At 36.5% G+C, this 26,067-nt stretch overlaps 1 protein-coding gene across 5 annotated transcripts in view; it reads right to left on the minus strand.

Moving 5' to 3' along the window:
- LOC130927196 (ephrin type-A receptor 3-like) overlaps window positions 1-26,067 on the minus strand; it is a 167,775-nt gene that overhangs the window by 40,619 nt on the left and 101,089 nt on the right. For 4 of the 5 annotated variants that reach the window (XM_057852843.1, XM_057852844.1, XM_057852841.1 and 1 more), the window contains 6 exons: window positions 25,282-25,406; window positions 12,402-12,564; window positions 12,163-12,268; window positions 9,438-9,502; window positions 5,741-5,866; window positions 2,333-2,518 (listed from right to left, as the gene is read on the minus strand). In XM_057852843.1, the coding sequence (XP_057708826.1) occupies window positions 2,333-2,518; window positions 5,741-5,866; window positions 9,438-9,502; window positions 12,163-12,268; window positions 12,402-12,564; window positions 25,282-25,406 (771 nt within the window). The remainder of the gene's footprint in view (window positions 1-2,332; window positions 2,519-5,740; window positions 5,867-9,437; window positions 9,503-12,162; window positions 12,269-12,401; window positions 12,565-25,281; window positions 25,407-26,067) is intronic. The other variant, XM_057852842.1, reaches the window with a different exon arrangement.

Here is a 26,067-nt window from a genome sequence, read left to right on the forward strand (position 1 = left end):
ATATGTATTACATATATATATATATAAACCGATTTTTTTCATTGACACGGCCACGTTGTGTTGAAGAAACGTAAGCGGCGACCCGTTGCCGACCATTACGGTACGTGACGTCACCGTTTTGTTTCTGTAATACTTCACTCTAATCGGCCAAATTATTTCGTCTGTGTTAAATTCTGCTTTTTTCACTCTTCATAAAGCACATAATTTAGTTTCTTGAACTCATTTGAGTCGACGTTTATTGCAGCTCCGGAATTCGGACCATTACAAATGTAAGTACACACACTTCCTGTGTCCGTCAACTATATCGGTCCGTCAGGAAACTCAAACCCAAATAACAATAGTTCCTTTTACTGTCGTGTTGACAGCTATGAGCTCTCACGGATTTCCGATTTACGTTCTCACTTTCATTTTACCGTATCAATCCATGGAAGAAACATTTATTCATCATGAGGAAACGAGCAAGTTATACAGCAGCCTTTAAAAGAAAAGTCACATCTGTTTTGTTTTCTCCTAGATTCTGGTAAGTTGGAGAAGTTGTCAAATCATATTATTACCGTAAATATTGTCAGTTTACGGTAATGTTTTGAACTACCAATGTGCTATGCTTGTGCTGTGTTTCACCAGTCAGTAAAATGACATCTCTGTATCTGTACACAAGCTCTGTTTTCTTCTAAAATTAGGGTGCGCGTTATAAACGGGTACAATAATTTTCCCTAGATTTTACAAGTAAATTTGGGGTGCGCATTATACACGGGTGCGCCTTATATTCGGGAAATTACGGTATATACCAAAGCTTATCCACCATTGTAACTTCGAAAGGCTGATTTATGCCTCTTCATAGTGGTGAAGACAGACCTACGCTGTTAACGCAGATCCAATTTACGGCCCCACGCCATAGCCTGACGTGCACCTTCCAAAAATCCTGACTAGACGCGCGTGACGTGAACGTCGAAGGATTGTTATTGGTCCGCTCGGAACGTTGTTTCCGGTTCAGCACAACAACATCACCGTTTTCAAACATTCGCAAACTTCTTCTGTGTCGATTATGCTTTAGCATTTCTATTAATATTTGTTGTTCAATATTGATTAGCTGCAGCTGCAAATACAAACATTCCATCTCCGTTTCCATTACTGTCAATGACCGGAGGAAAACTAAAGACATTTGACAAAACCGTACAAAGAAAAATATACACCCCTCTAGTGGCATGGTGGTGAATTACAGAGCAATGCGTTCCTTTGCGCAACTTCAAATGCGCAATGACAGCATAGGGTCTACACCGTCGCTCCGCCATCACCGGAACACAGAAGCATAAATCAGCTTTAAGTTTACTAAGGCAACTGACAACGTAAAGGACTACCCTGATTAACCCTTTAACTGCCGCTGACGGTGGTAGACATCCAATCCATCGTGATTGGAAGGGTTAGAAGCGCGATAACTGCAAGCCCCCCAGTGATATTGGATTGGACGTCTATTGCCTGTTATGGCAGTGAGACCTTATCACTCAATGCCAGCCATTCCAGTTCAAAGTTATTCGTTCGATGTCACTGTCATTGCTAGTGAAAATCCATCCCTAACCTTGATCATGTGTCTTTAAACTAATGAACATTTGCATGTTCCTTTTTAGGTTGAGGCCTAGCATTGACTTCATGAGAAAAAAAAGTATTTTCTGCAAAGTCAAACCATCCATCTGAAATGAATTAAAAAGGGGCACGGAGCCATTTAGACACTGAGATCACACAAGAGAATAAGAGAATTAGAATGAGGGAGATTAAACAAGGGAAAGCAAAAATTGAGGACAATTAAGTGAGGATAGGCTCTTGGTGTTTTAGTCACTATTGCAGTGCTTCTTAACAAGGCTGGTGCCTCGGGGAAAGATAGAAGGCCAGGCATGTTTCTCAGCGACAAAGTTCAGACTCATTATTTTGTTTTTTTGCAGCCATTCCTTTTTAAAGACTCCTTCTGTGCACCGATGATAGTCCTATAAGGAGACCCAGAGGGGAGCAAGCAAGAGATATGGATTTATGCCTGCTAAGGACACAGCTTTGATCACAGTGCATTGATCTGCAGAGATTTACACCACGGCAACTCGATAAAACTGCTGCGATTTTCACTAAAGTGTCAGCCACTTTAGGGCCATTTGTCAAAGATGTTTTCAGATCAAAATCAGTAAAAAGACTCCCACGAGAAGGGATCTGTCATGGAATGTGGATACAAATAATATAGCTGATATTTCCTGCTCCATTGCACTTCATTATTAGATTTAAATGTGAACATTTCAACAAATAAACTTTGTAAAAGAAATCTACACGTCATCGAATAATTTTTACTTACTGCGTGTAACGACACCTTCCAGCCTGATGATGTTGGGGTGGTCAAACTGTCCCATGATTGATGCTTCAGCAAGGAAGTCCCTCCTCTGTTTGTCTGTGTATCCACCTTTTAGAGTCTTGATAGCCACACAGATCTCCTTTTTACTAGGCAGCTTCAGGCGACCGCTGCACACCTCACCAAACTCACCTAAAGGTCATGACAGTTTAAAAACATTTCACAGGTTTAACAAATTACACTTTGCTTGTTCACAATATTGTATGCTGACAGTTGTGATTAAACATATGAAAGTGGATGTGTGCTTATTAGATACATGTGGTCTAATAGTCTTTAGATCAAAGGTGTCAAACTCACGGCCCAGAGGCCAGCTCCGGCCTGCCACATAAGTTGTGTGGCTTGCACATGAAAGTAAATCATGTGATTCATCTCCATGTTTTTACACCAAAACGGAATATAAATACAATTTCTGTAGTCCACAATGAAAAATCAAGAACTCCAGGAATCGGAGAATATTCACTTTTTTCCCAATAGTGTGATAAGTGTTTTTATTGAACAAAAACAAAAAAATATTAAACTGTACGTTCCTTTAATTCGTTTTGACACCTGTGCCTTAGATAAATCCAATAATGCTTAGGGTGAGGTAAAAACAGACAGTTGCGTAGTGATCTAATCTACATCTTGATTAAGGCAAATAAAAAGACTAATTGACAAAATTCCAGTTATTGACACAGCCTTCATTGTGTGTTAGTACAACTGGATGCAAGGTGACTCAATATGCCCTGATTAGAATTCCTTGCTGGTGAGGGGATGCGTGCGTGTTTACTTCATCCTATGCCAGTGTGTGTGTTTTGCACAATATACAGTAAGTGGTGCAGGCAGACTGCATGCCTGAAATGCAACCATCAATGCTGCAGCTGGCTACAGGGATTTGGCCCAGCTTTAGACAAGTGGATCAAGAATGTGTGCTCGACAATGTATATGCATATGGAGCGCATAGTGATGTCAGAGCTGAGACATTTGTAGATCTCGCGCTTCCCTGGCTCACACTATAATTTCCAAGAGCAACTCTGGAACACAGAGCATGGGTCAAAATCTGGATGTGAGGCAATGGGGTCTGGAAGAATTTAGGCCAAAATAATTACAACCTGTCTAAATACTAACATCATGCCTGTTCTTTCCTGCTCTGCTCTGTCCAGCAGTGAGCAGACCAGACAGGGTAAAGGAGCTCTTTTTGTGGTCACCCCCAGAGAGTGGAGATCTCGTTTTAATAAGGCTTGATTAGGGACACTCATTCACTTCCTGTTTTAAGTGGAGCCGGGTATATGACTTTGAAGTGAAAGTCCCATGTCAAAAAACAAACTGAAAAAACTGTGTTCTGTCTTTTAACACACAATCACTAATTTGCAAGAAGATGAAAGTCTGGTTAACCTGACTTAAGATGAAAATTGAAAGGGATACTCTATATGAGAGTTCATTTAAGAATTTGACTTTTTTATAATACATATATTTATAATCTATCAATTATTATGCAAAACACAGAATTACGATGGGTTTTAACAGTGTGTTCAACAAATTATAAACATAATAAGTGCACCATTTCCAATACGATAAAATTTGCTAGCTTCATGTCCCTTTTGTCTTTTACATTTATAAGAGTGGCACATCCCATTTAGGTATGGTGTATAATGCTAAACCTCAAACTGAAATGTAACTATCTGCATGTGTTATATACTTTGGCTTTTTCATGCCACTGCAGCTGTTAAAAGTTTTAAAACAATTTTTGAATAGCTGTCCTCTGAAAGGGTTAAAAAATATATAAATGAATAAAAAAAAGAAATATCTTCGGTAACATATTTTTGGTTATTTTGGGGAATTGCATAAACAAGTCATTACATTAAAATTTTATCAAGAATACAAATTTAAATGAATAAAAACAGTAATAAAAATGGTTATGGCCCCTAATATATATAATGTTATCTTTTTAGTAATGGACTTTTTGCTATTTATATGAAGGAAGAGAAAGCGAGGAAGAAGTCTAATTCGCCATGATATACTTGAAAAAAAAAAACAAAAAAGCAATAATAATAATTATATACATGTATATTAGGGATGCACCGAAACCGAAAACCAAATATTGGAAGCACTTGACCGAAAAACCGAAAGGCCAAATAATACACATGTACAGTATACAATATATATATATATATATATATATATATATATATATATATATATATATATATATATATATATATATATAATTTTATTTCGTTACTTTCCAATAATGGCGGGATAAAATATGGTACCTTTTCACAAGTACGCGAACGTCAACCAAAATGTTGTCCGACCATGAGGCTCGAGAAATTTTGTTGAAAATGTGCAGTTTCTGAAGCCCCTTGGGAGGGTGCATTCCCGGTGACAGTGAGCATTTTCTGGCAAACTCTGAACTCGTATTATAGCAGAGGTGCAGGCGTCGTTGTAGCATTCTGTTCCGTGGACGTCATGGCTAATGAGCCCTTGATAAATGCGCTTTCTTAGAAGTTTGGGACACTCAAAAAATGGGTCTCACGCCTCCATTTGCTATGCTAAATGAGATCTTGATGTACGTTTGTGTGGAACTGTAGTTCACAACAACAAACGATTATTCCATATTCGCCGAAACTAGTAAAGCTCTTTACAAGGCTATTACAATCTGTCATACTCATTAATTAGAAGTCACTGTTTTCTTGTGCAACAAGTGGAATCGATCGAGAGCCAGGCGAGTTTTTGCAGCGACGAAGCCGAGCGAAGTCGCTCTCAGCCGGATAAAACGGCAACTGGCAGTCGGTGTGGAAGTCGCGTAAAAAAAAAAAAAGAAAGTGACAAAAAGAGGAGGTGGTCATGCTATAAACGTATTCTACTTAACCACAGCAAATGCACATGTAGGCATTTAAATACTACGTTATTTGTATACTATTTGCTTGATGAAACTCCAAACAACACACGCACAGGCTCAAAAGCACTTTACCTAATTCCTAATCAATGGAAATTTACTTCGTGTGTAGCAGCAATGACGCAAATTTATTTTATTTTCCTTCATTTAATATTTTTTTTTTATCTCTTCGAAACCTCAAAATACTTGAAAACTGCAGACATGTTGGCTGTGAGCCAGTAGTTTTGCTTCTCGTCGTGTTTTGATGATGTCATCACAAAGACGACAACGGTTCTCCACACTTTTGGGCGACAAATTTTTGGTGTTTTAACCGAAAACCGAAAATGCAATTTTAACTATTTTCGGCCAAAAGTTTTCGGTGTCGAATTTCCTGTCACATCTCTAATACATAAATATGCATGTGTGTGTTTGTGTATTAGTATATAATATGGCGTACAGCGTTTTTTTTTTTTTTTTTTTTTTAATCTTTTGGTTCTTACCTGCTCCCACCACTTTATCGATGGCAATGCAGGAAGCATCTAGCTCCTTAGCAAACTCATGCACAGCTTGGCTTGGGTCCTCATAAGTGTGGGGGTCAACGTAGGTCTTAATACCTGGCAGACGCACTAGAACAGGAAAGAGCAGGCCCCAACACATGGTCATTCAAAAGCTGTCACTTGTTGAATAAATACTCACAATGTTTAAACATTTAATCATTGCAGTGATGTGATTTAATCAAAACAAACCACCCAACAGATGATGAGTTGCTTTCTACTTTTACGATGATCTCATCTCCTTTTGTGTCACTGAGTTTGTAACATGTCAGGATACATGAGGATATTCTGCAGAAGCCAGTTAATACACGCTAACATATGTTACAACAGGCTTACAGATGTTCTAAAATGATTATAAGAATGGTACATCTCCAAGTATGTAAATGGAAAACTAAGTTGATCAGTTTAGGGGAAAATCGGGCCACAAATAATGTGTTGCTGCTGTTCATTTGTGTTAAATTGTGTCAGCTTGGCTTGAGTAAAGGAGAAAGAGGAAAGAGTTGACAGATAATTGCCAGTTTTTCACATTGCAAAACCTTCCTATTAAATTCAGCATTACCTCAGCGCCCAGTTGTTTTCATTCTTTTGAAACTTTAGTACTTTAACTGGAACCAAAATTCAAGTGTTGCTATAAGACTTACAAAAATGTCAAGAAAGAAAAGAAAACCGTCTTTTAAATTGGACTTCCCTCTTGGATCGTTTACGGTCATAACTTGACCCATATAAATAATTCATGGGTCGAGTTCCTGCTACTGTCTCGGGGTGTTTGGGGGCTCTTACCTTTGAAGGTTAGAGGTTACAGTAAACGAAGGAAAATGCAAACACTATAATTGAAGTATTTTTCAGTGCTTCAGGCAGTGGCAATACTTCTTAACTCAATAGCTGCCGTTGATGGTGTAGACCAGTGCTTCTTAATTATTTTCTGTTACGCCCCCCCAACTCTCTGCTGCCACATTTCTCTCTAAAACTATTATTATAAGTACACCTCTGCATAACATTGTCCTTTTTTTGTATTAAAGGACAAAAAGTAATATAAATCAACTTGGAATAAAGTATAACATTGTTTTGTCTGTAACAGAAAAGAATTAAGGCACATCAATATTCTGGAATAAATAAAAAAGTCACATCCAAACTGTAAAAATACACTCAAGTTACATTTTTTGACCACTTGATACTGAAAAATAAAACGATAAAATCAATCAATATTAATAAATTTAAATTAAACGACAGTGTCATTGGACAGAGGGACAGTTTTTATTTTTGCTGCAGGCAGTATCAGCTTCTTTGCTATGGTGTGGGTTTATTTTGCATTGAGCATGCTAACAGTACATGCTGGTTTACTGCTGTGACATTGACAAAGAGGAAAGATTGTTGGCAATATCCGGCACGTTTTCGCTGAAAAAATAGTCAAGCGGCTTATCAATGTGGTCGGGGTCTAATGTCTTTAAGTGAGGTCTTAATTGATTTGGTTTCACACTGTCCGCAGCAAATATTTTTAGGCACAATAAACAGACTGGTCTTTCCTCATCTCATACTGTATTCTTTGCTGTGTGCTCTTGTTCTGTCCAAAAATCCTTCGCACACTCTAAAAATGAGAGCGCCACTGCCACCTACTGAGTGGGTGTGCAAGTACACTTTATGCCGAAAAAGTATGTTTCCCGGAGGTCACATGCGCCACCCCCGGCATGGCTCAGCACCCCACTATTTGAAAAGTACTGGTGTAGACGAACCAGAGTTGCTCTAAAAATTGACTATTTTTAACATTGACGATACAGTGATGTCGCAATATTACGATTTACATTTACTGAAACACATCAACAAGCTTTCTACTGTCCGAATGTTTTAATGTTACTTCAGAAATTTGCTCCTTGGCTGACATTGACAGTGACACATGTCCAATCCATCAGGACAGAGAGGGTTGGCAGTCATCAATAGCTGCCAACCCTCCCATTTCATAAGGTTGGCCATCTAGCACTTACAATGGCAGTGGAAGCGTTATTAGTAAATATCCTCTCATAGTTTTTACTTATAATTTTTAAAATGTTTTTTTTTTTTTTTTTTTTTTTTTTTAAATGTAAGAAATTAAAATAAATAGTCCTTTTATTTTTTTTTTTTATTTTTAATATGTTTATTTATTTTTTTTTACATAAAAAAGAAAATACCAGTATAAGGTGTTGTTTTTTTTAGTATTTAAAAAAACTAAAAAAAAAAAAAAAAAAAAAAAAAAAAAAAAAACAGTAAATGCATGTTAGGTTGTATGATAACGTTATTATTTTGATTAAAAAAAGAAAACATAAAAAAGAGAAAAAAAATATATTTAAATTTTTAATGTTTTTTTTTTTTTTTTTACTTATTTATTTAAAAAATGTATAGGGAATACCTGGAAGTATTATGATTTTTTTAATGTTTCATTTTTATTTGAAAATACAATAAAAAGGGGAAAAATTTACATATTCTTACTTGTACTTATATATATATATATATATATATATATATATATATATATATATAAACAACAAAAAACCAAAAAACAAAATAAATATAATACCTATTTTTACTTTTCATTTTTTTAAAACCCTATATTGCCAAATGCATCACATTTGATACAAGCATTTCTGGACCTTTTTGCAGTATAAAACTTTGTTTAAAATCTTATTGTTTTCAATCTCACTTTAGTTATATTTGTTTTACCACGAGAACTGCATGTAATGCTTAATGTATCATGTATGATGCAAATTAGAGTGCATATGCACATGCTGCTTTCAAATTAAAAAAAAAAAAAAATCTGTTCATTATTTCTGGGGTCAGGCATTATAATGAAATAAAAGCAGCCCCAGTCCAAATGAATTTGACGTCTATTGCCCTCAATGGCACAGAAACATGACCATCAAATGCCAGCCATCCCAATGCAAATAGATTTGATGTCTATCACTTTCAATGACAGTAAATGACTTCATGGTTTTTAAATGGACGATACATATCCTTCCTTTTTATTAGCATGTCTGTTATTTTCCTCTCCATTGGGTTTTAAAAACTAGTTACATCACTGTGAAGCAATGAGAAAACTTAATCATTGAAGAATACAAATGGAAACGAGCTGGCAAGAAAACATGCAATGAGAAGTAATTTATTGTTTATTCCTGAAATGCTGGAGATGTTCACCGTATTATCCACTGAAATGACATAAAGTTATTTCCATTTTCACCAACTGGCATGAAAGATCATCAGGTCCAGGTGTGCTAATTTCATTAATATATATTTTTAAGTATTTATGCCATTCATGTATGATGACAGACTGAATAATAATAAAAAAAATACCTTTCCATTACAACCACATTTTATCCTTATTTCAGTATAATGAATTTATGAACTTTTTCTTAGATTTTTGTTTGGCAATGAGATTTTTCAAGTGTACCTTAGCCAAATAATAGTTGAGAAACACTGCATTCCAAAATATAACAAGGTCAAGCGTTGGTAACGTTTCCCATCAAACTATTGTTTGTTTAGAAGTGTGAAAATATTTGAGAAAGAAACATCCACAGGAATGAAACATTCAAGCAATTTATAACGCAACCAGCTAATTGGATGTCAGTGAACTGTAACGTGGAGACAGGAAAGATTGAAGAAGAAAAACAGTACTTACGGTGTCCGTTGCCAAAGTGCAGTCTTTTCTCATCAGGATGTTTTGATTTGCTGTGGCAACAAAACCTGCCAATCCAAATAAAGAAGGTCAGAAGCTGTGCCATGCTCATAAGGCTTCACCCATTGGTCCTCTGTAGAGTGTGTAAGTGCGCGTGCATCTAGTAGTAAGGGTGAGTGCAAAATCCCAACTCTTAAAGGGTACCACTGATAGAAACACATGTAGTTCTTAAAAGATAAATGTTAGTACAAGCTATAATAATTTGACATTAAAACCCCTCCTAATGTTTTCGTTTTAATAACATTTGTAAACTTGTAAAAAACACCAAAAAAAAAAAAAAATATATATATATATATATATATATATATATAATTAAGTTGTAGCTCGCCATTGTTGGTGATGTTGCAGGTCGGTGACGACACATGAATACCCTGCCGTACTTCCACAGTGTCACGCTTTAACTATGTAAGGTAGTGATTTAAATACACTACAAGGTGTCAATGGCGGGTTTTTAGTTAATTAGAGCTCAAGCCAACGAGTCCGTTTTGTCCCTCGACTGACGCCTTTTTAGTTTCCTTTTTAGTGCGGGTCCATTGTGCCTTGTGCCTCATTTGCATGTTGTCTTCACAACATACTGTACAAGACTCCTGATAATGGCTCATAGCACCATATTGTGATTAAATATTGCCATCCAGTTTATTTGTTGAGTTAAACAAGTTGCTAAAATGTTTAAATATAGTCTGACCAAAATCTGAGTAAGTTTTATATGTATTTTGCATATCTATTTTGATTGTGAACGCCAGTTCTCTTTGTATTGTTGTTTAACTGTGTGAAAATAGGGCCTCATTAGTACAGATTGAAGCACTTTTCTTTCTGTGAACATCATTTTTTGAGAGATATGCATATTATTTTTGTTGTATTTTCACTACATGATACTTATGTTCGTTGTGAGGGAGTTGCTGAAGCTTATGCCAATAAACGGCACGGTCCGAGCTATGAATGTGAACGTCTTCTTTCTCTGCCTCTTAGATCTCAATGTGCAAAATAAGACATCATTATAATATGTTGGGCAGAAAATTATACGAATAGCCAGCAACCAAACTAAGTTTAATACATTTATTCGTTTTCTGTGTCGCTTATTCACCGGGAAGCAACAAGCATGATGATCAACTGTCTGGACATCTGCTTTTATGTGACAAAAATTAGGTAACAAAAATTAGGTAAGTCATTAGATGGCATGTTTTCGTGTGTTGTGATGCATGGCCCCGGGCTGTCAGCAAAAATAATCAAATTGCCATGTTTCACTGTATACCTTAATCATATGTAAAGCACACGACCGCTCTGGATGCTAACAATCTTCATCATAATATTGGAATACGTTGGATGACACAATAGTTTACCGTGAAGATCTGCAAACAGTTTTTGACATCAAAAACTCTCCTGCTCTCGTCACTAGAGCAGGGGAGTGCTGTCACTAGCGAACTTGACACATGAACAATACTCGTCTCATCTCATCTTTCCTGTTCAGTTTTCTTTTGCTGTCCTTCTCATTAATGTTCCACTCGGTTTAAAATTGGAAGGGCAGAACCGATGACATGTTAATGTAGTTAAAGAAACCGTGGAAACCGGCAGCGTACCCATGTGACGTAAGCAACAATGGGGACCTACTAGTTAAAATATTTTTTAAAAATGTTATTAAAACAAAAACATTAAGAGGGGTTTAAATATCAAATTATTATAACTTGAACTAACATTTTTCTTTTAAGAACTACATCTTTCTATCCGTGGTACCCTTTAAGAACTACAGGAACATCTGAAAACCTATGACTAGAAATTACTTTATCAAGCAGTTATAATTATCAATACATTGTTTGTCCAGGTAGCATGTACATTGGGTATGGAGATAATTATTTATTTGTTTTTCAACAAGATAAAATTTAATCTTTTGTTGGGCAAGTGGCTATTTACGGTAATTAATAACCATCTTGCATCCACATACATGGACATTATCATATTTTGGGTCATTGTAGACCACAAAATTGGTCTACAATTGGCAATGGCATTTGGCAAAAAATTGGCAATGCGCTTAATGCATAAAGGGTTTTATGTCTGGTTGTGCTTAATGACCTCGAACCTATTTTGTTGGAGGATAAGTGTATACTACTACAACAAGGTGCTCAAGACACACATTCATAATTCATCACCTATAAATAAAACAATAAATCAAATAACGAATGAATGTTGAATGTAGAAGCAATCAATTACAATGTGAAAAGATAAACAAGCAAATGACAAATGCAGTCCACTGATGCACCGTCATTCCTAATGAGGTATGCCTTATGAATGAAAATAAACTTGTTCATTGGTGTTGCGCCTTTATAATGAATATTACCGGGTGCTCCTAACAGTCAAAAAATGAGGAATACATTTATCAAATAATAAAATGTTAATTAAAAAAAAAAAAAAAAAAACAAGTAAAAAATTAATTTAAAAAACAGAAATACACACTGATTATGGCCCCAATAATAGTCGAAAGATGATTTTTCATTTTCATTTTGTTAAATGAGTGCCCTATAAAGGGTTCGTTTCTCTAAATGTTTATATGAAAAACAATAGTCAGTTGTTTTCACAAGGATTATTCGGGCTATTTCGCGCATGCCTAATCTACTAGAATCTACAATCCGCCTGTGCCAAAAAGTGTACATAAAGATAATGCAAGTAGACAGACCTGCCAATCAAGACGTAAAGCAGCACAGTGAGCAGGATGATAGCCACTGCCGAGGAAATGGCGATTAAAACAACCTGGCTACTCTCACTAGAGATGGAGAAGGCTGCTGAAAGACACACAGCAAGGTTTTAGTGAGCGCTTCGTTGCCAGAAATACATACAGTACAATACAAAAATTATCTACAAAGTATGGTCAGACATTCTGACATCATACTTTTTTGTATTACGGACACCACTTACAGTCAGGACTTGTCTCAAACTGGAAACTAGGGCTGCTGGCTCCATAACCAGCTGCTGTGCGGGCTCTGATCTGCAGCAGGTAGGCAGTGTTGGGCTTAAGACCATTCAGAGTCACATTACAACCCCGAGCCCGAAGAATTGTGTAGCTGGTCTCCTGCTCCTCCTAACAGACAGAAACAGAGAAATTAAATACATAGCCTTGGGTGTAAATATTAATGAATACAACATGTGCAGTGTGTCATCTGAGAGTGTGGACGGTCATCAGTGCGCGCACCCAAACAATGAAGACAGTTTGACAGCTTTCCTTTATCTGATGAATTATGGCCTCTCTACTTTACGGCTTCTCTCCTGCTGATCGCGGCTGATAAAACAATGCAAGAACACTGAGCTTTCACCTTGCAACCAGATGTGGAATCTTGTATGAAAGATGAAAATCGCACTTTAAATTTAGTTCTATTCCGTGAAATTTTTAGATGATAGCATAGATTGACTCGTATATTAACATGTCTATTAAATTGAGGGGCAGGCTTCTTATTTTTCAACATGTTATGACTTTTGGCTTGTCCCATCAAGGAGTCACTATGCTTTTATTAAGTTTTATCATGTACTAAAATGGCAGCACATCGAGCGAGTGGTTAACACGTCCCACTTCTGAGATCAAGGGTCCAATCCCGGGCTTCAGCATTCCTGTATGGCGATTGCATGTTCTCCCTGTGCTTGCTTGTTTTTTTTCCGGGTACTCCACTTTCTTCCTTTATCCCCAAAACATGCATGGTAGGGTGATTGATAAATCCAAATTGGCCCTACATATGAGTTTGTGCGCTGCGATGAGGTGGAAACCGGTTCAGGGTGTACCCTGCCAACTGCACACAGTTAGCTGGGATGGGCCGCAGCACCGCTGTGACCCTCGTGAAGATAAGTGGCTCGGAAAATCATCGAATGAATAAAAGTTAACAAAATGTGTTTAAACTTGTATTTATCCCTCAGTCCAGGTATCATGTGGACAAAAACGTGTTCTTCAAGGTACTATTACCGTGACTGAATATTAACCCATTATAAGGCACTCATTTAACTTCTTTGCTGCCATTGACGGTGCGAGACCTCCAATCCATTTTGAGTCCATTCAAAATGGATTGGCTGTCAAGTGCCGTTAATTGGACTTATAGATGATCACAGTTTAAAGGAATTTGAAATGTATTGTTGTCAATTACAGGAAATGAATTACATCCTGAGTGTTATTCTATAGCCAGAGTGTATTTCGGTTTATGTTCATTTTATTAATCATTTTTAATTAACATTTAACTAATTCATCATCGTATTTATTCATTTAAAATACATAAAAATGTTTTAAAAAAATAAATAATTAATTAATAATAATTGAACGAAATAACATATAAGTGGGTACGAAATGTTAATTTTGCGGCCTACTTGATCCAAAATGTGATGTCACATAAATGAGTAAGTTTTTCTAAATTGCTCAAAAAAATGCCACTTGCCCTGTGAAGGGTTAAAATACACTAGCACAAGTGTTGTTTTTGGCAGCCCTTTTAATTTTCGTCTTAGTCTTACACTTTTGGATGATAATACTTAATAGTCTTAAGTCATATTTTAGTCCTTCCAAAAAGTGTTTTTTTTTTCCTATTTTCATCTAGTTTTAGTCGACACTTACTCAAAATGTTTTCGTCTGCAAAATTCAAGTTTTACTCCAGAAATAAATAACTTAAGGTTTCCAAACTATGCCGAAAGAATATTGACAGACGTGCACATATCGTAGCGTCTACAACAGAGGTGTCCAAACTATTCCACATAGGGCCGCAGTGGGTGCTGGATTTCATTCCTACAAAACAAGACGACATCTTTTCACCAATCTGGTGTTTTATAAGTCTAATCAGTTGATTGCAGTCAGGTGCTGCTGGTTTTAGCACAAACTTCATTGGCTAAACTGTCTGTGCTCGATTGGTAAGAACAAAAACCAGGACCCACAGCGGCCCTTGAGGACAGGTTTGGACATCCATGGTCTACAAGGACAACGTCACCTTGGTGATGATACACACTCAGCAGGAAAACAGTACATTATTTTCAATTCATTAACTCACCAGGATGCCATGAACAGTACGTAAAAAAATGTTGTCAGAGAGTTTAAGAGGATGTTCGCCTTTAGAATTAGCCTAATGTTAACGCGAACTGAAATGCTATGCCAATGCTAGATCACTCAGCACAGACCCTTAAAGGCCAAAGCAAATTCTCTCTTTCCAAGATAAATAAACCAATCTTAATGTGGGTGCTTTAAAACAAGCAAGCCTGGAGACTGGAGAGGACACTGGTGAGTTGGGGGTGGGGGGGTGCAGCACGTCACATGAGTGAAACACCTACACACTGTTACGATGCAGGTTTACTACACATAAAATGCCACACATTGTGAACATGTGGCAAACTTTCGGCGCATTTTCATCTCGTTCTCATCTCGTCAGAAGAAAACTGGCATTTGTCTCGTTATGTGTTAGTCTCCCAAGACCCATTTTTAGCTCATTATTGTCTCGTTATCACCATGAAAATTTGTTTGTCAACAAAATATATTTGTTATAATTGTGGTTGACGAAAACAACACTGACTAGCATATACATGTTCCAAATTGAGAAACAAACTTTGCTAAAAAGGATGTTCAACATTAGCCACTGTAACATTAGACACACTTTGAAATAACATTTAAATCTGAGAAATCAAAATCACAGATGAACTCTACTGGACTTGACCAACATATAGGTTGTACCTTAATACTTGTTAAAAACCAACATTTCCTAAAGATTAAAACGACATGTTATTTTAATTAAAAAGGTAAATACAACGTACAATGTATTTGGACAACATTCATTTGAATACGAGTAAACAGTACTTGTACCACATTTCTTGAATTTCTTGTTTAGAACAGTCCCTCATGCACCAATAAAATCACTGTATATTGTTTTTAGGACACCACTGATAAAGGTCATGGCTGTAAATGTTTTATTTTTTATTCTATCATTAAGTATTTTCATCAGTAATTTGGGATTTACATTTTGAATGCAGCGCATCCTCATCTACCAAGCTCTAGTAAAATGCCATTTGAAGTAATTACTACTGAGCCATTATAATGATCCCGTATTAAATATTTTGCCTCATGCACTGGTCTCATCTTGAAATTGTCTCATTCTCAGTCTAAGACCAGTTCACTACAAAGAAATAAATAGCTGAAGATGAACTACAGAGATAAAACAAGGTTAACAACCAATAAGGGATTAATTTAACAATCCTGAAAATTAGCCTTGTGTTTCGCAACTAAGGCAAGCACATAAAAATCCAAACCATGTCAAGACAAAGCTGAATCCTCATTCTACATAGTGGTTTATTTACAGGCCCTCATTGTGAAAGGCACAGGGCAATATGAAAGGACTTCACGCACAGTAATGGGGGGATTAGAGTTTTATAGTGCACAAAGCTTTTTAAACTGGTATGTGTGTGAGGAGGTAACTGATACAGCAGGCCTGCATCAGGATAACTCTTCATCGCGACTATAAATCGACTCGCGGCTTGTCACCATTCAATGGTCAGGCCAGCATGGGATCCCTTTTAAAATCACACACAGGTGTGGTAAGATGACCTGTGTGTAAGAGAGCAAAACACAGCGATGGCAAGCTGTGTGATTATGGGCTATCCATGTGTGCCTCTCACCAGAGCACTATGTAGATCACCGCTATAGCCTTAATGCCGCTTTGGCAATCCAAACAAAGCTGAAGAAAATTATTGCCTGCATAAACATACACACAAAAATGCTAAACAGGATTCCTTCCATGTAAAACCAAATAAACACACGAAACTTGTGCATGTGAAGGACTCTGTGCTCAAGAGACTGCATTGATAACACATGCAAGAAGTGCAGTGTTTGGCACTAACGAGTTTCAACAGAATTTGAAAGAAACAAATCACAGAATGCATATCTTAATATACATTTAAATCTGTTGTACAAATAGCTTAAAGACATTAATCAGGGTATCAATTTGGCGTCGTGCGGCCAGCGAAAGTACAATCACGGACATCAACTTCATGTTTTCACCCAAAAAAAAAAAAAAAAAAAAAAAAATGTGCAAAATTTCCGTAGAATCAGAGAATATTGTTGTTTATGTTTTATTTCTATTTTTACAAACATAACAGTATTTAGAGTTTTTTCCCCTCTGTTTTTTTAATCAAAAAAAGTTCATTTTTTAAACTTTTTTTTCTTTATTAAAAAAAAAATAAAATAACATTAAAAAAAAAATGTTATTCAGAGACTTAAAAAACTAACCTAATATTTGCAAAGTTTTGCAGTCATTTTTTAAAATGTTTTATTAACTATCCAAATAAAAGACAATCAAAATTATTGTGCTAGCCTTAGTTTACCTGCCGTTGACGGCGCTAGGCTAAATACGTTCATTCGCCCATCCCAGTCAGAATGGATTGGACATCTAGTGCCATCAATAGCAGCCAAATAAGTTCAATATTTATATGGGTTGGCCAACATAAAGGCCCTTGGAAAGAAATCTAACTACAATTAAAACCGCGACAATGATGAGTTTGATACCCCTGACAAAAATGACAAAAATTCATGAAAACAATAATATCAAGTCACACTGGACACAACGGGTACACAAACCAAACAAAGCCACTGTTATTTTCCACACAAAAAAACTAAGCAATTCACAAGTATAACAACCATTTGGCCAGATATGAATCCCTGTCACAATGATGATAAATGTTCTCTTTCAAGGTTTGTGCTACACAAGTTGCATCTTTGGGGTATTCTATTCATAAATCTGCAGAAAGCTTTATCTCTGATAAAGTGCATCTGCTTAAAAGATAGCGATTAAACTATTTCAAGAGTGATCCATCACAGTAGTAGAAACTATCATTAAATGTGCTGATGTGTAATGAGTCTTCATTCCACACTCCCTTTGAACATCATGGACAATTGTGTCCTCCAGGCTAAGAGGAAAAGGACATCCAGATTTTCACCAGCTTGAAGCTGAAAATCTTTGATGATACATTTAGTGTCTTAGTGCTCGTGGCATCTTGGGTAACTTGCACATCTGTGAAAGTACCATTAATGCTGAAAAGCACTTCCAGGTTTCCCAGCAACATGTGCTGCCACCTAGAAAACATCTTTTAATGGCTAGCCCTGCTTATTTCAGCGAATACCACCAAGCCTTTCTGTGGTTCTTTTCAAACTAGTGTCACTATTTGACCATCCTTTCTTCTATTGAAATTGTGCATCATATTGTCACGTCTTGAAATAAACATGTTTTAAAATCAGTTTATTTATGAAAGTTGTTGATTTAAGTACAATTAGTTAAAAAGAAAAGTTTAATGTATTAGCGTGTAACTTCCCCCTTTGTAGGATTGTAGACCTCAAAATGCTCAAAATCCTCTTTTGGAGCCTTCATAAAGCAAATATTTGGTAATACTTCATAATAACTATCCGTTATAACTAGTTAATACATGTATTGCTCAACTGTTAATAAATGTTTTATTGTTGAATCGTTAAGCGTTTGCTAACAGTTTGTTGTGATGTATGGACATTAAATGCCCCTCATAAATTCAGTTTATTCTGTGTTTAGCCAAAAAAAAAAAAAAAAAGGGGTTTGAACAATACTGTTGCATTTTGTTGTTCTGTGATGCCTCAGTATGTATGTTTCATTAAACAAAATGTTCAACATTTGATCTGTGGTGTTTCTTTGGTAATGTACAGCACACAGAAAGGCCTATGGGCAGATCTATAAGGCATCATTATAAATGCTAAACAAACTGTTAAAAAACACTTAATAAAGCAACAATAAATCATTTATTAACAATTTACTAATGATCTATTAACTAGTTGTAACTGATAGTTATTATAAAGTGTTACCAAATATTTTCTTATTTATTTTTCATTTTTATTTTACATTTAAAAAACACAAAGGAGACAAATTAAATGTTCTATTTTTGTTTTTGATTAAAAAAAAAAAAAGGTAGAAACAGGAAATATTATTTTACTTATTATTACTAATATTTTTAAAAGTGCTTTTATTTGTCATTTTTAATATATATTTCAATTATAAAACAGAGAAAATATTTTTGTTTGTTTTTTAATTAGAAAAAAGGATAAATATTAAAAAAATCACAACAATATATATTCTCTTTATCTTTTCATCAAAAATATTTTATATTTTAGAAACTGTAAATACAGTGACGCCTCGTTTGTCGCGGTTAATGCGGACCAGAACCCGCCCCGGTAATTGAGAAACTCCAAAGTAGCACACACACAATCCAGAAAATGTTGCTTTTTTGTGTGTGTTCAATGTATTTATTCAGATTTAGCATCGGAAAGATACATAAAAGACATGTTTCCCCCCAAAGTATAATTCCCCCCCAAAAAATATTGTAATAAGTTGTTTTTAAGCACTTCAAATGTAATAATTATATTAAGTTTTAAACATATTGCAGTCCCACCGAATTATTTTTAAACAATAATATAGTACTGTAGTAGAATAAATGCTTGGCTTTATTAAATGCTTCATTGAGTGAGTCCATCCACTCCACTCCATTGCTCACTTACACACAATGAGTTGCCACAGCAAGTGTTTAACTAGTTAAACAATGATTGCAGCAAATGGCGCGATTGAAGTTCGTGACTCAGGCAAGATCAGACACAAACATCTGTCAACATTGTTAACTTTAAAAAGAAATTCACGTGCACGGCCTGACGAACAAAGAGCAAGGAGGGAGGTAACGAGAGTGAGACTACAAGATCGGCTCGGGACAGCTCATCTGTATTTCTTTTTTTTTGTAATTGAAAAAAAATCTGCGATGGACTGAGGGTGCGAAGTAGCGAGGGATCACTGTACATATTGTAACTATCAATATAGAGAAAAACAAAACAAAACAAACAAAAAAAAAAAACAACTGTAACATTCTCTGCCTAAACTTTAAATTTTATTTTAGCAAGAACATTATGCTATGCACATGATTTACTGGTGCAGGCCACACAAAATTATACAGTGGGCAGTAGATGGTCCCCTGGCCTTGAGTTTGACACCAGTGTCCTAGACAGTCTGTCTGTCTGTTTCATCATCCTTTTTTATTGTGTAGCTTTGTAGTTGTGTCTTTAAAATTTTTGTATGCCCCTATGCGGTCTTTAGCATTGGCATGCAATTTCACCTCAACCAGCCAATCAAAACAGACCAAACCTGGTGTCCTTGTTCGCCCATCTGCATGGAAGAACCCTTTGTCTGAAGTTTAAAATCGCTGGTCGCTGTGGAGAATCCTGTAGAAAGTGTGTTAGCATTTGTGTGCGTGTCCTTATGTGTCCCTAGATGTGACTAACAAGGATTTATGCAAAGGCACTGCGCTATACACCATTTTAAAACCCTCCTTCTCATTTCTTCGTCATCTGGTAATGAATTAGCATTTTGTGGTTTGGTGGTGCGCGCGCAAGTGTGTGTGAATGAAAAAGAACAGTATCAGTCATTAACTTTTCCCCTTGCTGTTTTCCAGCCGTGTATTAGCATCTTAGGTAAGGGTGGCTGAGCAGGGAACGGAGTTTAGAGAGGAGACTGCTTCTGTCTGCCTACTAATCAAGAGATTAGGGGCCAGGGTTGGCACTGAAGCAAGCTGTGATCTGGGAACACACGCATTTTATTCCTTCGCTTTTGCTCACACACATACACACACTGTTCTCACACACAGTGAATCTGCTCGAGTGACTAAACTCGCATCAACGGCTAATTTCACCATCAAATGTCAGCTATGGAGCAGCATTGGTGCTGAAAGCCAGCGTAATTCGTTCTGTGCTAATTTCCCTTACAGAGGAATGAACGACCCCGTTTACAGTCTGCCATAAAACATAAAACTCCATTAAGGAGAGGGGAGGACAAGATGAGAGGCAGAACATGAAATGGAGAAAAAAGGTGGGAATAAGTAAAGGGGAGCGATATATCCAAGTTGGAGTGAAAAGGCAAAGACAAACTTAAGAAAGATAACAAGATGAGGAAAGGTTCCGTGGTAACAAAAGCAGGTGGGGATGGTAAAGAAGTTTGAGACTGATTTTAATTGGCTATCCTTGATAACATCATGCAATTTTCTGAAACACAAGAATCGTTTAAATGTGTATTAATGCTTTACATTAAGATATAATCTTACTTCACTATATTTCCTTATCACATTTAACCTTCATCCTCCTTTCTCGGATACACAAGAAGCTTACTTTTTAGTTGCACTACATAGGTGTTTTTAAGTCCCTTCTGCTTTATTAGGATTAATGATGTTTCTGAAGGACCAGACTCCTTAGAGGGTCCTGTCAAAAACAACACATTTTGCCTAAGCACTTCTAATAGATGAAACAATTTAGTGAGTTCATGTTGTGTGTCTCACATTGTCAAGGGAGGGAGAAGGCGGGGAGTCACTGTCACTCACAAAAACAAACAGTTATCCCCAATTGTTCTGTCAACAAACCAAACACTACTATCCATCCCCATGCTGAACTATACAAGTAGAACATAGCTTCTTCTATGACAATATTCAAATCCAAATTTCTATAGGTACTTTACCATTACAAAAAAAAAAAAAAAAAAAAAAAAATCACAATCATTATCTAACAATATTACAAAAGCATACCATTTTTTTTTTGTTTTTATGGATCGAATTCATCCTCTTTTGATGCTAATAGGTTTTTTGGCTAACTAGCATACAAAGTTGTTGCTGTAATAGCCAAATAAATCATTTTCTGGCTTGAAGCCATCCAGCAATAGGGATGGGAATTGATACGATTTTTACAATTCCGATTCCTTTGTCGATATTGCTTAACGATTCGATTCTTTATCGATTCTCTTATCGATTCTAATTTCGGGAAAAAGAAGAACAAACATTTTGATTGGCATCAAGTTTGTTTAATCAGAAGTCACAACCTTACAAACTCACGAGGTCAAAAGAGGCCCAAAGCCTCAATGGTAACTGTGGCAATAAGTGGCAAATGCACAAGAATGTGTAACATTTTACTGAAACATTTTTCTAATAGAAATAAAAAAATATTGGTATATTTTGGCATATAGGTCGTTGTTCTGCCTTTGGCAATGTCCCCAAACTTTTTCCTGTGAGGGCCAAATAACTTTTCCCTTCTCTGATGAGAGGCCGGGGTCAGTTTGTAACAGAAAAAGTGTGACGATTGCAGGAGTGCGAAATGTAAAAAAATTATTGTTTTTCAGAAGGCCACAATCAAATAACCCTCTGTGGATTCTTCTCGAAACAAAAGTAAATAAAATAAAAATAATAATATAATATAATATAATATAATATAATATAATATAATATAATATAATATAATATAATATAATAATAATAAATAATAATAGCACTATTAATTAAATAGATAATAACCAAATAACCCTCTCTGAGTTATTCACTGAAAAAGGCCACGAAATATGTAACACTACTGAGGGAGAAAAAAACAAAAAAAAATTCAAAATGCTCTCTGGAATTGTTCAGGGGGCCGGACCAAATATGGAGCCGCGGGCCGTAGTTTGGGGACCCCTGTTTTTATTTACCAGTATATCGAAATGCATGCCTTTTAGTTTTTATGGCACTTTCACGCTCAAGTGGTGGCGCCCTTGCACTTCCTCACGCGAAGAAGAGCGCGAAGAAGAAGAAATGCCTCATCCAAGCCAGTGAGCGAGTTAGTGAGAAAGGGAAACACTGCCACGAGCCTACGTTCTTTGTTAATGTTTGTAAAATATCCACAGAGCCAACGCCTGTATGTATCATCTTCTGTGTTGTTGTTGTGTGTTTCCACTCGTGATCGGAGACTTAAATCCAGTTGTGTAGTGGTTTAAACGATGTGCTAATGCTAGCGAACGCATGCTAACTGTTTGTTATGACTGTGTTAGCAGCTAATCATCGCTGATTTACGTTGATGCGAACCTGTTTGTTATTGGGGACGAAATTGATTTGTTTCATTTCTATTTTTAGTTTCAAATGATGGTTGAATAAAGTCAGCAAATTATACCAACGTCTTCTGCTCGTCATTTGGGAGTTTAGCTAGCTGTATAGCCAGGACTGAGCCTTAGCGTCTCGGTGAGGACAGTTCCCTCCCGATGCAGTTATTTCCATCTCGCAATGACTGCAAGTCGCTTTGTTGTAATTTTTCCTCGTGAAGTGAAGACACACTTTCGAGCGTTCGAACCTACGTCATTGTAATGTTTACGGCGGCAACACTCGTGCTAAACTGTCGTAACCTTTCATTTTCACCCTTTTTCCTGGTGAAGTGTAGCCAAACTTTGGAGCGAGTGGTTCTTGGCGCCATGCTAGTTTGATGCGTCTGGACAACAAGACACGTCACGACGCAATATGTGTCTTTAGGGATCGTTAAAGGCATCGTTAAGGCTTTTTCATTGTGATGTCGAGGCCTCGAAACACTCGGAACCGGTTCCAAATTGGAATCGGATTTCAATTCCCATCCCCATCAAGCAATGGCTTTGGCTAACCTAACGTTTCCTCTTTCCTGAAAAGTGATCCTTACAAAATTACTCGCTTTTCATGTGCGACATTGTCCACCCTTGTAAATCATCTATTAGTAGTGCATAAGAAAAGTTCAACCAAGAAAGGACAATTTAGCATGCATAAAAAGCTCAACCAAACGAAGACAATTTATCACGCCTCAACCAATCGGAGGATTGAAAAATAAGGATATCATTCTGGGAATTCTCAAAGACGGGGGAGCAAATCAGAAAACTGACTGGTTAATAAAATGAACCTTTATTTTCAGTGTTGTTACAGACTACTTGAAAAAGTAATTTATTTAATTACTGATTACGCCTCAAAAAGTAATCTAGTTACTTTACTGATTACTTTTTTTTTTTATCAAAGTAACTAATTACTTTAAAAGTTATTCATCAGTTACTTTTTACCAATTTTCCTCCCTTAACCACCTCAACAAAAGAATGACAACAGAAAAATGTCATCACATGTAATTGACTTCCCAATAATTTAATTTAAAGGGGAAGAACAGAGTTTTTCAAATAAGGGTTGATCTTTAAATTAGCGGAGGTTTAATTAAATGATGGAGTTGATTTCAACCACCATTGACTCACGCTAGCTTAGCCACCCCGGAACCCTGAAACTAATAAATAACTGACAAACTGCATGGAATTTGTTGAAATCAACTCCACCGACAAATTACACCCCGCTTACTCGAAGATTAAGTCTCGTGTCAAAAATTTTGAATTTTGGGTGAGGGATTAGGTTTAACAGCATATCAGTGCCAATATAAAAACAATGGAAATTTGAAATCACAACACACAAATGAATTGCACAGTGCAATAAACACAAAGGTGGGGGCGGGTGCAGATGCGTCCGCACAACCTGGAAGTACGCCGTACACACACGTGGTCAATTTGGCCACAAAATGTGGCGGCGACTAAGCACTTCACACTCAACCGGACTTACAACACATCCTAAAGATGCTTAACGAACATGTCACCTCACGGTATGAATGTGCAACACGAATATGATCTAAAAAATGGTCGCCGACATTGCGAAGACGAGCGGGAGCGACGACTACCCGCCGTTGCAATGGCAAACAACGAAACGGCCGCGCATGTACCGGCTCTAACGGAACCTTCCAGAACTCGGCTCGAATATGCATTCGCAAACGCCAGTCCCAAAACACTTAGCTTGTGTGACTCGAGACCAAAATAGGAAGAGCAATGAGCGGTTTTTATGGAAATAAACATTTTCTATTCAAAATGCTCTTCATACGTGACTACATTCTTCATTCTACATACATTATGCGGCAATAACAAAATAGTAACGCACAGACTCTAAGGAAACTAACTTTAATCAGATTACCAGTTTGGAAAAATGAAATAGATTACTCGTTACTGAGGAAGGTACCGTATTTTTCGGACTATAAATCGCACCTGAGTATAAGTCACTCTAGCCATAAAATGCCCAACGAAGAAAAAAAAAAAAAAAACATATATAAGTCGCACCGGAGTATAAGTCGCATTTTGGGGGGAAATTTATTTGATAAAATCCCACACATAGAACAGATATGTCATCTTGAAAGGCAATTTAAAATAAAAATACAACAGAGAACAACATGCTGAATAACTGTACAGTATGGTAATGTTACATGATGCATGAACAATGAAATGCGAACGTGGCCGGTATGTTAAAGTAACATACAGTAGCTACAAGAGCAACTATAGCATAAAGAACATACACGTTCACCAAACCATCAGTGTCACTCCAAAACACCAAAATAACATGTGAAATTATATAATAATGTGTTAATAATTTCACACATAAGTTGCTCCAGAGTATAAGTCGCACCCCCAGCCAAACTATGTAAAAAACTGCGATTTATAGTCCGAAAAATGCGGTAATCAGATTCCAGAAAATAACGTGTTACTGACAACATTGTTTATTTTCATGGTGTATGGGGCGGGAAGAGGATCTTGTGATTCTGAAGACTCTTGGAAAATTACAAAACATCATAGAAGCTGAAATCTGATTGGTCAGAACCATTGAGCCACAGTCAGGCTATGTGATGAAAATATTAGTATGTTGGAAAAAAATTAAATACATTTTCATCAAAATTGTAAACAGTAGTGCTTTTGATAATGTCATAGAGTTGGCTAGCCGAAAAATCTTGGCGCCAGTGCCATACAGAAACTTAAAGTGTTCCAAAATGTCTGTATTACAAAGATGTGTGAGATCTAGCAAATCTTAATACAGTCATACTTCAAAATCCTTTCGCTTCAATTTAAGTTTTTGCTTTAACATTGAAATAACACTTGCACCCAAGTCTTAATCAGGAAACGTAACATATAGAACCAACCTTTTCATAGTATTTGATCTCGTAGTCTAGGATAATGCCATTCGGTCTCTCTGGCTCCAACCAGGACAAGGAAACACTATTCCGTGATGTCTTCTCCTTTTTGATCACTATTACTGGAGAGGGAGCTGGATAAGAAAAACACATAGAAAAAAATTGAGCATGTGAGACTGTGAGATCTCCTATATAGAGGTTCAATTGAAGTTCAGTTGCTGGTGTTGCATCCTGGCAATTGTCTATGGTTCCTGTTAGGCTAATTCAGTTTTCTGCCCAGTGGGGCCACATAAAAGGATATGGCCTTGGATTGGGGGTTGTATATAGATGATTTATACAAAGTAGCAAATGCAAACAACACACACACAGTTCTCATGCAAAGGCAGAGACGTACTCACTAGAGAAGAGTGCTTGGATATCATAATTCAGTCTAACTTGTGTATATAACTAACATGTCCCCCTACCTAAACAAATATGTCTCCTACAATCTCTTAAGCATAGTTCATGTTTGCCTGAACACACTATAGGATCATGGGTTTTTGAAGCATTTCATAACTGGGAATAGAAGCTGGCAAGATTTCTCTTTCCAAAGGTTAAATTCTATATGTACGAACTTAAAAGTCATCAATTGGCTGGTGAAAAAGAATTGCAAATAATAATTGTATATACTATACTGTATACATATTCCTGAAGAGATTATTTTTAATCCTGCTCCTCTTCTTTACCACTTGTGTGTTTCTTTGGTCTGTACAAATAAGGCATCACTTAATTGAAATAGGCAAATATATGTGCAGT

The sequence above is a fragment of the Corythoichthys intestinalis genome, chromosome 12 (genome assembly GCF_030265065.1).
Source record: "Corythoichthys intestinalis isolate RoL2023-P3 chromosome 12, ASM3026506v1, whole genome shotgun sequence".
NCBI classification, from domain to species: Eukaryota; Metazoa; Chordata; class Actinopteri; order Syngnathiformes; family Syngnathidae; genus Corythoichthys; species Corythoichthys intestinalis.